Raw genomic sequence first — 14,370 nt, forward strand, 5'->3', positions numbered from 1 at the left:
AAAGCACCATTTGTATGATATTTACATGAATATTAATGTTATTATAATAAAATAAGTATTTTTTAAGAACCCAATGCTTTCTTTACTTGCCATAGTTTCCTTAAGCTGTGTGTGCGTGCGTGCGTGCGTGTGCATGTGTGATATTGTAACTATGTAGAACGACCAACAGATATAGAAAAGGATGTCCTGCCATTCAGGTAAAAGAACCAATCACCTTTTAGATACAGACATCAACTGTCAATCAACTCTAGAATGCACATGCATACTATCTAGACAAGCTGGAGTAATAGCACAATTTATGACACCGTTGTCAGATTTTACTGAAATTTTGAATTATGCTCTTTGGTCATAATCTTGACTAACTGTTTAGGATATTTCAGTCTTTCCCTGTTCAAGTAGATAGGAGCTGCCGCTAGTTTACATAGAAAAATAGCTGACCAGCTTGCTCGAGAGCGCATCGGGAGCATTCCAAAGATGGCCACAACTAAATTTTTACATAATTCCAAAGTTTTTCTAGCAAGTCAGTCCACTATCGGCCATCTTTGGAATGCTCTCGGGAGGCTATTTCCAGTCATACTAGTGCAGCTCCTATCTACTTCAATGAGAAAGATCAAAATCTAAAAAATGGTTGGCCAATATTATGATATTGGGTGCCAAAGAGGTACAGTATCTTGCCTAGGGCGCTGCAATTGTCTAAAACAGCTGTGCTTCTTTTCTACATCCGTTGACCGTGGGGTGCGAGCTCCTTGGTTGATGTTTAAATTTCTCCCATTCAATTTAATAGAAGTGGTCCATCTCTGGAGTGGTGGTGGCATAGTGGTGGTTAAAGCACAGGGCTGGTAATCAGAAGGTCAGAGGTTCTAACCCCACGGCCACCACCATTGTGTCCTTGAGCAAGGCACTTAACTCCAGGTTGCTCTGTGGGGGATTGTCCCTGTAATAATTGCACTGTAAGTCGCTTTGGATAAAAGCGTCTGCCAAATGTAAATGTAAATCTCTATGAAATATTCTCTGGTAATTCTCTGTGAATTTCTTACACTCTGACTCACCATAATTTACTACAGCTCCCCCTTTATGTCAGTGAGTTAATTACATTTTCTTGTACAAGACTATCCTTTAAAAAGTCACCAACATGGTAACTACATTGTTGTCGCCTACCATGATTACAGCAATATGACACAGCTCTGAACCGCAAGATGGGGGAAATAAAAATAACGGTGTAAAAAAAAAAAAAACAGTGTCTTAGTTCCTTCCTGAGCCTAAATCTTATATTTTTTTCTCTCCTCCTAATTTTTTTTTCTCTCTTCAAAAAAAATATATATTTATATTAAAATATTACATTAAAATATATTATAATTAAATTCCACGATGAAAGTCTAGGCTACACATGACATCCCCGTTCAGTCGCGAGGATTTCATTTTTATAATCTTTTAGTTTAGAAATCGATTACTTACCAGGGGCGTCGGACTGGGGGGGTAAAGGGTACCGAGTACCCAGGGCCCGAGGCAGGGGGGGCCCCTTAGAAGTCAGTTTTCTATACATACATATTTGGTACGGGGGCCCAGCAAGATGGTTTGTACCCAGGGCCCAAAATTTGGTGCTACGCCCCTGTTACTTACAACAATATTATCATTACCAGATGTACCCCTAACACTTCAAAAGGACAGACATAATAATAATTTCCCCATGTTTCCCATTTTCCTCGATATATTCCTTCGCTTCCACCATGTAACACTGCGCAAACGGCATACAAGTGTTTAGAAAGACCAACAACTTCAACCAAAAATACATTTATTATTCAACTATATAGCAACAGAGAAAGCATTAAAGCATAAGATTACATGTTCACTAATAGTGGCACCTCTCCTTGTCTGTGGTCCCCACATGCTTTAAAATATCCACCATTGTGTCTGTACCAAAGCAATCCAAAATCACTTGCTTAAATGACTGGTGTCCTGTTGCTCTGACCCCCATCATCAGCAAATGCTTTGAGAGACTAATCAGAGATTACATCTGCTCTGTGCTGCCTGCCTCACTGGACTCACTGCAGTTTGCATACAGCAACAACAGCTCCACTGATGATGCCATTGTATCTAATATACACACTGCTCTCTCCCACCTGGAAAAAAGGAACACATATGTGAGAATGCTGTTTGTAGACTAAAGCTCAGCATTCAACACCATAGTGCCCTCCAAGCTTGATGTGAAACTCCGGGCTCTGGGCTTAAACAGCTCGCTGTGCTGCTGGATCCTGGACTTCCTGTCAAGCAGACACCAGGTGGTTAGAATGGGCAGCAACATCTCATTATTGACCCTCAACACTGGAGCCCCACAGGGCTGTATTCCTTGTACACACATGACTGTGTGGCAACACACAGCTCCAACGCCATCATTAAGTTTGCTGATGTTATGACAGTGGTGGGTCTGATCTGTGTCAGGAGCACAACCTCTCTCTCAACATCAGTAAGACCAAGGAGCTTGTGGTGGACTTCAGGAGAAAAGACAAAGAACACATACCCATCTCCATCAATGGAGCACCGGTGGAGAGTCAGCAGCTTCTAGTTCCTCTGTGTCCACATCACAGAGGAACTCACATGGTCTGTCCACACTGAGGCCATAGTGAAGAAGGCTCACCAGCACCTCTTCTTCCTGAGACAGCTGAGGAAGTTTGGAATCAACCACCACATCCTCACATGGTTCTACACCAGTACTGAAGAGAGCATCTTGACTTGCTGCATCACTGCCTGCTACGGCAACAGCATCGCCCTCAAACACTAAGCCATGCAAAGGGTGGTGCGAACTGCCAGACACATCATTGGAGGTGAGCTTCCCTCCCTGCAGGACACATATACCAGGCGGTGTGTGAATAAAGCTCTGAGGATCATCAGAGACTCCAGCCACCCGAACCATGGGCTGCTCTCATTGCTACCATCAGGACCAAGGAGGGCACAAGGGGCAAACAGACAGTCCAAGGGGGGCACAAGGGGCAAACAGACAGTCCAAAGGGGGCACAAAGGGCAAACAGGCAGTCCACGGGGGGCACAAGGGGCAGACAGGCAGTCCAAGGGGGCCACAAGACAGGGACTGGGTCAGGAGGCCTGGGAGGCAGCAACAGGACAGGGACTGAGTCAGGAGGCCTGGGAGGTGGCCACAGGACAGGGACTGAGTCAGGTGGCCTGGGAGGTGGCCACAGGACAGGGACTGGGTCAGGAGGCCTGGGAGGTGGCCACAGGACAGGGACTGAATCAGGAGGCCTGGGAGGTGGCCACAGGACAGGGACTGGGTCAGGAGGTCTGGGAGGTGGCCACAGGACAGGGACTGGATCAGGAGGCCTGGGAGGTGGCCACAGGACAGGGACTGAATCAGGAGGCCTGGAAGGTGGCCACAGGACAGGGACTGAGTCAGGAGGCCTGGGAGGTGGCCACAGGACCACAGCCATGGAGAACTCTGAGGGCGGAGCCATGTAGGGCGGAGCCGTGGAAGACTCAGGTGGCAGAGCCATGGAAGGCTCAGGAGGCAGAGCCGTAGAAAAGTCTAGGAGCATCCAGCCACGAGTCGCCGGTGGCAACAGCTCCCTTTGCGAACTATTGAGGTTTCCCCTGAAGAACACCACCAAGGAATACTCAGGGAAGTCCGCCACATTTGCCAGCTCCAGAAACTCACGAATGTGATCCTCCACTGGGCGGTCCTCCTGCTTGAAGAGAAGCCTGTAGTTTGTAGTTACAGAGAAGCCTGTAGTTTGCCTGGTGAACTGCTAGATCCATAACGTGGACGGTCGTTCTGTTATGAATCAGACGAGGGCAGATGAGGAGTGAGGATCTAAATGCAGTTCTTTATTAAATAAACAAGAAAACACAGAATAAATCAAAACACAGGGAACAAACAAAACATCCACGAGGGTATAACAAAAATATAAACACTAGAAACATCCACGGAGGGCACGGCAGGAACACAGTCAAAGACAACATAACATAAAATGACCGACAACGAATGAACAAACAACAAGGCTTAAATACACAGGGATGATGACTAAATTACACACAGGTGAGAACAATGACACTGGCAGTGATGAGGGCAGGGGATTATGGGAAGTGTAGTTCGGGATGATAAGTGACAGGGGAGAAACACAGAGCAGACAACGGGGAATCGTGACACTATCCTTAGGACATGTCCCAAGAAATTTTTAAATGGCAGTTATCAAACTACATATTAAGAAGCCACAGCTTGATCCTGGAGAATTGGCTTTATTACAGACCGATTTAAATCTATCATTTATGTCGAAAATACTAGAACAGGTAGTGTCCTCTCAACTATTTTATTAACAATTTAAGTCAGGATTTAGGCCCCATCACAGTACAGGGACTGTAATTAATATGTTTCCACTGTTACTTTATGTTTCTTCTAAACACAATAAAAATTCAACATTCACAATTCTCCAAAGTAGCGTCTATCAATGAAATCAAAGATTGGATGGCCAGAAATTTCTTCTACTCAATTCCAACAAAACAGAGGTAGAAAAAAATTGAAATAAAGAATGCAATGCAAAATAAATGTATTTAATAATTTGGTATTGGACCAATAACCTCTTCTACAGCGAAGAACGTATGTTATATTTTATATATTCTTTGCTTTTAAAATAAAATGTCCTTTCGTTCATGACCTCAAGACTAGATTATTGTAATGCATTATTGGGAGGATGTCCAGCAAGTTCAATGAATAAACTTCAATTGGTTCAAAATGCAGCTGCCAGAGTACTGACTAGAACCAAGAAATATGATCATATTAGTCCCATTTTATCGTCGGCTACCTAAAATTAATTTCATGTTAATTTTAAAGTTGTGTTAACTACATACAATGCTTTGAATGGTCTAGCTCCACTGTAATGAAGTGACCTTCGGACATGCTATATTCCATCACATTCATTATGATCACACAATTCTTAATAGTTCTTAGAACATCAAAATACACCAAAGGAGGTAGATCCTTTTCCTACTTGGCTCCTAAACTATGGAATAGTCTCCCTAACACTGTTCGGGATGCAGACACATACTCAGTTTAAAGCTGTACTAAAGACTATTTAGCTAGGCATACACCAAATTTATCCATCAACTCACAATTAGGCTGCTTTAGTTAGGCCTGCCGGAACCAGAAAAATCAATCATGATCTTTAACTCTGTATAAAATTGAATGACATCTACGCTAATATGCTATATGCTGATACATATCCAGAGGTTATCCAGCTCCGTTCCTGCTTGGTGTCAGACTCCACTGCTATGTGTCTCTGAGTGATGATGACTAAATGCAGCAGGTGCTAGCCAGACATCACTTCAGTCTTTTACGATGGACTTCAGAGGATGTACTGATGCCAAATCCAACTGTGAGACATTAGATACTTCATATGCCATTGCCTTAACCTTGGATTTAGGATGGACCCCACCGAACCTCTCGGAAATTACCTGCTGGTTGAACCATGATGCACCTCACTAATCTCTGCCTGCATCACCTTTGTATATTGATGGACTACACTCTTGAAATGGAATACATAGACAAACAATTGCCAACAAAAGCCTTCATCAGCCAACTAAGAAAGGACAATTCATCCATGTGAACTTCTGCAGTTAATCCAGGATGGACTTCAAAGACATTAGTCATTAATCTTACAGTTCCTAAACAACTTTTTTTTTCTTAAACACTGGATCTTAACACTTACTTAGTTTACTAATCTTAAACCATGACCTGCACTGAACATAAATAACTAATATTGGCATTATATTCATGATGGTTAGCCAGAGGGGAACTGGCCCCCACTGTGAATCTGGTTTCTCCCGAGGTTATTTTCTGTAAAGCTGCTTTGAAATTATGTGTTGTGAAAAGCGCTATACAAATAAAACTGACTTGACTTGATATCATTATAGTAAAATATAATATATAACATGTAATTGGCTTTTTATTGTCAATTAATTGTTTCTATATACATTTTGCCTAAACATTTTATGATTTGATTATTTGTGTTTTCTATATTAAAAGCACACACACATTTGAAGAACTTTGGTAAAACCAAAAGCATCTCACCAGATGTGCCACAGTTATTAGCATTCAAACAACCAGTCTCATGAAATTCTCTCATCATTTACTTGCCATTCTAGATGTGTATGACATTTGTGCTCAGCAGAAGAAAGAAAGATACACATCTGGGATAACATGCTGGTGAGTAAATTATGAAAGAATTTTCCTTTTTTGGTGAACTATTCCTTGAACTATTTTGTTACAAACAGTTGAAACCAAAAGAAAGTTGGAAACTTGCAATATTTAATCTATTTTATTGTCAAGGCTGAGCTCACATGTTCAGCCTCCAGTCAAAGTGAGAAAACAACAATAATTGTATTCATTACAGCAAGCGAGAGGTGGAGCAGCAGCTGAGGCACTCGAGTAAATAATGAGTTGTGCAATGGAAGCCATGAGCAGATTCCTCTCTGATTGGGATTTGGCATTTGCCTCTGATGACACCATAAAGGGTGTGGAACGGATAGTTCATTATATTGGGTGAAATGTCATATAGGTCAGGCTTCTAAATAAACACAGTTTGGTCAGGGATTTAAATGAAAGCAGTAATCAATAGAGAGGAAATGCTCTGGAGTTGTGAGGGTTGTAAGTGCGTATTGAATGTGGAGTTTGTTCGATGGTTAGTGGTTTGTAAGGGCTGGTGTACTTTAGCATGCATATCTTCTACCTGCAAAATCGCCATCTGTGGAATAAACAAAAGAAAAAGTATTGGTCTTATTGAAAAAAATTTTTTTCCAACATACGTATGTAATACATATGCTGCTATGTAAGCCAGTATTTGTTGAAAATGTGCTTTATATTTAATCTTACAATATAATAGCTGATTATCTCTGATCTCAAGTACCTGTATGTCGGGGTGTGGTCTGAAGCAGAATCTATCCTCGGCTATTGGGAAGATGGCCTACTCCAATCCGGTCAATTGGGACGCTGACTCGTCGCCGTGGCAATTCAACCACCTTCCTGCAGGTATAGCCCCCAAGAAACCACTTAAGTGCTTTAGAATACTCATTATTCACTCATTCACAATCAAGGATTATCCTTTCATGTCACTGTTTTTGTTTATGGACATGGGATGTTAACTCAAATTGTGCTGCCTGTAAAAAAGAGGTAAGCTATTACTTTTCTAAGCAATTAGACTTACCATTTTTGCCTGCCAGATGATAAAATTCTACATTGAAGGAGGGATCCAAAATATGGACTGGGATCTTTTGGCTCTTTTGAGCCAGCGAGCAACTTTCTAGGAACCATTCAGAACACCCTGACACATGGATTCAGGTGATGAGATTTGATAATGCATGGCGTTGTGCTCTTACTGCTGTTCTTGGCTTCTGTCCTGATCTTATCAAGTGCTAAGGATAATTTAGATAGGGCCTTGTCAGTGCCTCAGGCCATGCTGAGTAACACAGTGTGCTCTGTCCAGCAGCGCAGATCAAATCATTCAAAGAGATCAAATCTGAACGGGTTTGATCATTGACTGGAAGTCCGATGCGCCAGTCATCCTCACAGCTGGACTGTCCCTGCCAGTAAATCAGTATTAAACTATTATTATGTCAGACAAACCCTTAATCCATACCACTGTGACTCCACCAATGTAATAGAAGTAACTTTAACTGTGAGTTATAGACAAAATATTAATTTGCACTAAGTGTACTGTTAAAACACACAAACATGCACTGACGCACACACAGAACTCTCAAGCTGTGTATGTTCGACTTGAGCCAATGAAAACTGTATATGTTTGATCCAAAGCCAATCAAAGCTACTGATGGTTCATCATCAGTTCTGGATCATAGCAAATAACAAGTCTTTTGAAGGTTTTTGAGACCTTAAGCCCCACTTTTTTATTGGCATGGCTGAGATCTGAGATATTCTTCTACAAATCTTAGTTTGTGTTCTACTGAATGAAGAAAGTCATTCACATCTGGGATGGCATGAGGGTGAGTAAACAATGAGAGATTTGTAATTTTTGGGAGAACTATCCCTTCAACCAAAGTGTTGATTAAAAATAAAAAGCTCCTCCATCTTATTCTGTTGTTCTTTACCTCTGCTTGTTGCTCTTAGGGTCCATGGTGCTGATTGACAGCCGGTCAAGTGGTGTGTTGGATCCGGGGAAGCTCCGTTTCCTCTTGGTCTCAATGACATCGTTCTCCAGATGGATCATTTGGTCGAGTAGGAGGAGTTTAGCATTCACAGCACCTGAGGTCTTCTGCTCTCCTGGGATTTGCTGGATGCCATGGCCCTCCATGACATTTGATTCCACATACTACACCAGAGGGCAATGAATGCATTCTTGAGTGTGACACATCATGCAAATTTCAATTTTGGTTTTCGATGTTATTTTTAAATCACACTTTTCCAACTAATTTTCATTGTCCCTGCTGTAAAATCCAGCTAAAACAAGCTTAAGGTGTTTGTTGGATTTACATGGTTTCCATCTTATCCAAGCTGGTCATTTTTGGTTATTAACTGATCTAGATGGTTTATCAGCTGGCCTACAAGCTGGTGGATGTGGTTTTGACTCGACAGACCATCGTAATCAGGCTGGTTAGTGCTGGTAGACCACGTTGGGCCAACTGTTCCTCATAAAAAGCTTTTGCATGGCTTTTGATGACATGGCGATATAATCTATATATAAATGTGTATTATGGCACAATATATATACATTTATACTGTATATTTCTTTTACTTTTTAGATTTTGCCATCACATTCTGCTAAATAATTTCTGTTCAACAGAAAAAGAAAACCCATACAGGTTTTCAAATGACATGAGGGTGAGTAGATGATGATGATGATGAAATTTACATTTCTGAGTGAACAATCCCTTTAAGATGAACTACTAAAGTTGGATCCTTCTTTTTCATATGGAGAGCCAGGAAGAGTGATATACTGGTTGACCCAGACAGGTAACTAATCTTTATTAGGAGAGTGTGGTGATGTTAACCTCCTGCACTTGCTATCCGGGGGTATTCCCAGGGTTTTTGTGTGGCCAGTTCAACATTACTGTCTCAGAGAAGCCACTTCTTAATCTATTTAAAGTCTGTTTAGTGTCAGATATTTATTTAACCCTAAGTGTGTGTGTGTGTGTGTGTGTGTGTGTGTGTGTGTGTGTGTGTGTGTGTGTGTGTGTAGAGAGAGAGAGAGAGAGAGAGAGAGAGAGAGAGCTCTACTTACCACTGACCTGTCCTGGGGTACATGAAGGCTTTCAGTACTGCAGTGGAACAAGGTCAGTGTCATCAGACCAGAGAGCAAAACACGTCCACAGCCAAGCATCTACAATACAAGCAATATGATTATTATCAAACTACAATGCTTCACTCTTGTGCATGTTCTAATATACACTCACCTAAAGGATTATTAGGAACACCATACTAATACTGTGTTTGACCCCCTTTCGCCTTCAGAACTGCCTTAATTCTACGTGGCATTGATTCAACAAGGTGCTGAAAGCATTCTTTAGAAATGTTGGCCCATATTGACAGGATAGCATCTTGCAGTTGATGGAGATTTGTGGGATGCACATCCAGAGCACGAAGCTCCCGTTCCACCACATCCCAAAGATGCTCTATTGGGTTGAGATCTGGTGACTGTGGGGGCCATTTTAGTACAGTGAACTCATTGTCATGTTCATGAAACCAATTTGAAATGATTCAAGCTTTGTGACATGGTGCATTATCCTGCTGGAAGTAGCCATCAGAGGATGGGTACATGGTGGCCATAAAGGGATGGACATGGTCAGAAACAATGCTCAGGTAGGCCGTGGCATTTAAACGATGCCCAATTGGCACTAAGGGGCCTAAAGTGTGCCAAGAAAACATCCCCCACACCATTACACCACCACCAGCCTGCACAGTGGTAACAAGGCACGATGGATCCATGTTCTCATTCTGTTTACGCCAAATTCTGACTCTACCATCTGAATGTCTCACAACAGAAATCGAGACTCATCAGACCAGGCAACATTTTTCCAGTCTTCAACTGTCCAATTTTGGTGAGCTCTTGCAAATTGTAGCCTCTTTTTCCTATTTGTAGTGGAGATGAGTGGTACCCGGTGGGGTCTTCTGCTGTTGTAGCCCATCCGCCTCAAGATTGTGCGTGTTGTGGCTTCACAAATGCTTTGCTGCATACCTCGGTTGTAACGAGTGGTTATTTCAGGCAAAGTTGCTCTTCTATCAGCTTGAATCAGTCGGCCCATTCTCCTCTGACCTCTAGCATCAACAAGGCATTTCCGCCCACAGGACTGCCGCATACTGGATGTTTTTCCCTTTTCACACCATTCTTTGTAAACCCTAGAAATGGTTGTGCGTGAAAATCCCAGTAACTGAGCAGATTGTGAAATACTCAGACCGGCCCGTCTGGCACCAACAACCATGCCACGCTCAAAATTGCTTAAATCACCTTTCTTTCACATTCTGACATTCAGTTTGGAGTTCAGGGGATTGTCTTGACCAGGACCACAACCCTAAATGCATTGAAGCAACTGCCATGTGATTGGTTGATTAGATAATTGCATTAATGAGAAATTGAACAGGTGTTCCTAATAATTCTTTAGGTGAGTGTACATTTGGGTCAATTATTAAAGACTTGAGTCAACTTCTGAAAATATTCAAATGATATACAAATTGTATTACTAGCATAACTTCAGTGAAAAGCTCAGTTGAAAAATTAACATTTGGCATGGCCCTCTTTTGCTTTTATGACACACACCCAAACCTGCAAGGACTTCGCAAGCTTACAAAAACCCTGGTATTACATGTTTTTCCAGCATGATCTGAGAATGTTCTAAAGAGATTTTTGACCAATTAACACTTGCAGAATCATGGAATCTTTCCAGCTACTGTGTTACAAATAAGAGAATGAATTGTAACACTTTTCAGTTTCCCCAATTATTTATAAATGATTTAGCCTTCCAGCCAGGTCTCCTAAGCAACCAAATTGGCCCAGTTGCTAGGGAGGGTAGAGTCACATGGGGTAACCTCCTTGTGGTTGCGATTAGGGGTTCTCACACTCAATGGGGCGCATGGTAAGTTGTGCGTGGATCGCGGAGACTAGCATGAGCCTCCCATGCTGTGAGTCTCTGCGGTGTCATGCACAATGAGCCACGTGATAAGATTGCGGAGCCACGTGCATTGGCTGTCTCAGAAGCTGAGGCAACTGAGACTTGTCCTCCACCACCCGGATTTAGGTAAGTAACCACACCAACATGAGGACCTACTAAGAAGTGGGAACTGGGCATTCTAAATTGGGAGAAAAGGGAACTAAACAAATTAAAATAAAATTATTAGCCTAAAGCTTCAAAATTTAGACTATAGACAAAAAGTTTTTATTGTGTCTTTGTCGCAGTGTATTATCAATTGAGCATGCACACGCTACAGTTTCAGCACCGTGTTGAGTTACAGTGATACAGGGCAGTGTTTACATTCACCCAGACTCCATCTGTGAAAATACACTCTGACTGGGCGGTCCTGCAGCTGTGAGAGTGTGAGAATGCTTCTACACACACCCTCTACACAAACACATGAACTCAGCCCAAATGCACACTCTAACCTGCACCCCTACCTGTGTGTCCCTAAAACACTTGAACCATTCACACACACACACACACACACACACACACACACACACACACACACACACACACACACACACACACACACACACACACACACATCCTCATGTTGTGACTCTCCATCAGTCTCACATCTCTTGAGCAAATATTTTGTGGTATTGGTAAATCTGTCATATATTTTAATAATTAAGAGTAAATATTCTATTAAGAGAACACCATCCTCACAATAGACATTTTTCAATTGTGAATCCAAAATATTCTTCTAAAAACCTTAATTTGTGTTCAGCAGAAAAAAAAGTCATACACATCTGGGATGGCAAATAATAATAGACAAATAATAATAAAGCAACCAATTGAGTCTGTGCATATTTGCTTATTACTTTTATAAATTGCGACAAAAATATTATAAAAGACACCAATGTTCAATAAATATTTAAATATATTTTTGATGAAAAATAAACACATGAAACAATTATTCTGCCAAGAAATATAGTTAATTGGCATAACTGTGAGCTGATGATGTGTGCCTAGCAACTTGGCACATAAATGGAATATACAGTCACAGGTGAGTCTATCGGCTTCAATTGTGGCAGCCATTCACAATTTACAAATTTGGAACTATCCATTTAAAAACTGATTTCAAGCTTTTAAATATCCGAAGTGTCTCGATCTGTCTGACATCAATCCGCAAAAATTAATTTGAAACAGTTCAAAATTGTGTATATTTTTTACGTTTACATCATATATATATATATATATATATATATATATATATATATATATATATATATATATATATTCTACAAAATCAATAAAAAACAACAAACATATATACAAATAAATAAAGCTATAAGTACAATTTTAAAATCTGTGAAATTGTCATTTATGCAACTATTTGTCATTCTCAAAGAAGTGTAACACATTTTATATACAAACACAAAACTCTTCAAAACTCTTTAGCAGGATAGAATAGCTTTGACTCTCTATTATCAAGCCATTCTGTATACCATTGTCTCTCTGATTGCCCCAAAATGCATTTTCATACTTATCATTTGAGTTTCCTGTCCTTTATCTTGCACTTCAGGTCTGGTGAACTGAGCACTGCACCAGATGCGGCGGCCCCTCTCTTGCCCCATGACTTGGAAATGCATTGTCCAGCAACATGGTCTAACTTTAGCATTTTCCAGCCCCAAAAATAAACAACTCCAGCCATCTCCCATTGCCCACACACACTTCACAGGACACACTGGCTCCCTATGTGTACACACACACACACACATTCTATCAAAGACCCTCTAAACAGTCCTCTGATACCAGACACGATTTCTCACCCCAGTGCCACTGTCGCAAGTACGCAACGATGTAACATCAACAAGATGTTCTGATACTTGTTCATCTATAACGCTGTAGATCAAACAAATTCACTGTTGCTTCAGAAGACTCAAATAAATGCAAAGATCAAGAGATTAAATACAGACTGAGTCCAGTTAACTAGCTATTAAAATTGCAGCCACTCTTGTTCAACTGCATGCATTGTTGTGTTATCTGACCCCCCAAAGAACATGTCTTTAAAAACATTTGCAACACCTGTCTGCTCACCTTTCCACCCAAACACACAGACACAGCCCTGTAGGAATATGTAGGTAGATCTTTTCTCTCTCTCTCTCGCTCTCTCTCTCTCTCTCTCTCTCTCTCTCCAAGGTTCCTTACCCTTAATCTGATTTAATTTCAGTCACACAGGACGTATAGATGGACGCCGTGCAGTTCCTGGAATTTCACACGTTCTCTGCCTTTGCTGGTTCCTGCTGTTGTCTTTCCCGGTTTTATAGTCTCTCTCCGAGAATCTCCACTCCAATTGGTAGTTGCGATTCCTCTGACATCATTTCTGCCGGTTTTCCACTGTGGCGCACTCTGAAGCTGCTCTTGCCAACTCTCTCATCCTCAATATGATTGCAAAGTAATGGCAACCCAATGGAGCAGCTGGACAAGTCTGTGTATGTGTGTGTATGTGTGTGTGTGTGTGTGTGTGTGTGTGTGTGTGTGTGTGTGTGTGTGTGTGTGTGCTGTATGTGTGGGTCACCTCTGTCTACTCTTTCTGTGTCGCATTCTGTCCTTCTTGCTCTGCATACACACTCATGGAAGGTCATGTACTTAGTGACAACCTGCTGTTTCCACGGGTTAAATAGTATAAACGTATATGCGTTGGTGTACAGCACGTAGGTGACTTTTGTCTTCGATCCATACAATATGATATCTCATGTTTAAACTATCCTGTACATGGCCATTTAATTCAATAAATCAATGTCTTAATAGGTATTTTAGACTTGTCTTCCAGGAAAAATATCCAAATATCCTTAAAAACAAGTGAGTGCTAATGTCGAGTGAACCTGTAGGGCCAAATTGATGACTGTAAAACCCTGACCTGCATTTATCTTGTAATTCACTCCATCAAGTCTTTATTGGAAACAGAGCTAATCTCTTTTCTTGTCTTTCTCTCACTCTGCTTTGTCAGTGTCTTAGGAAGTGTTAAGGTTGAGTAGAGCTCCCCAGCAGTCTGCCTGTTATCACACTATATTTATCTACACACATCTCTCTTTACTCCTACTGTTAAATAAAGAGCAGGCCTGTCCAACACAACAAAATTTCCACAGAGGCCCAACAAAGATCTCTCTCTCTCTCTCTCTCTCTCTCTCTCTCTCTCTCTCTCTCTCTCTCTCTCTCTCTCTCTCTCATTCCCCT

General features: G+C 41.4%; 1 protein-coding gene across 1 annotated transcript; it reads right to left on the reverse strand.

The window, feature by feature from the left end:
* Positions 1-6,352: 6,352 nt before the first annotated feature.
* On the reverse strand, positions 6,353-13,452 carry LOC127632192 (osteocrin-like). Its single transcript, XM_052110792.1, has 5 exons — positions 13,342-13,452; positions 9,237-9,335; positions 8,107-8,327; positions 6,909-7,024; positions 6,353-6,746 (listed from the first exon to the last, which is right to left on the reverse strand). Exons 2-4 carry the CDS (start codon positions 9,333-9,335, stop codon positions 6,940-6,942), a joined length of 405 nt encoding a protein of 134 aa, XP_051966752.1. The 5' UTR covers positions 13,342-13,452; the 3' UTR covers positions 6,353-6,746; positions 6,909-6,939.
* Between the last annotated feature and the right edge of the window lie 918 nt (positions 13,453-14,370).

This window comes from Xyrauchen texanus, chromosome 38, assembly GCF_025860055.1.
Source record: "Xyrauchen texanus isolate HMW12.3.18 chromosome 38, RBS_HiC_50CHRs, whole genome shotgun sequence".
Classification (NCBI taxonomy): domain Eukaryota; kingdom Metazoa; phylum Chordata; class Actinopteri; order Cypriniformes; family Catostomidae; genus Xyrauchen; species Xyrauchen texanus.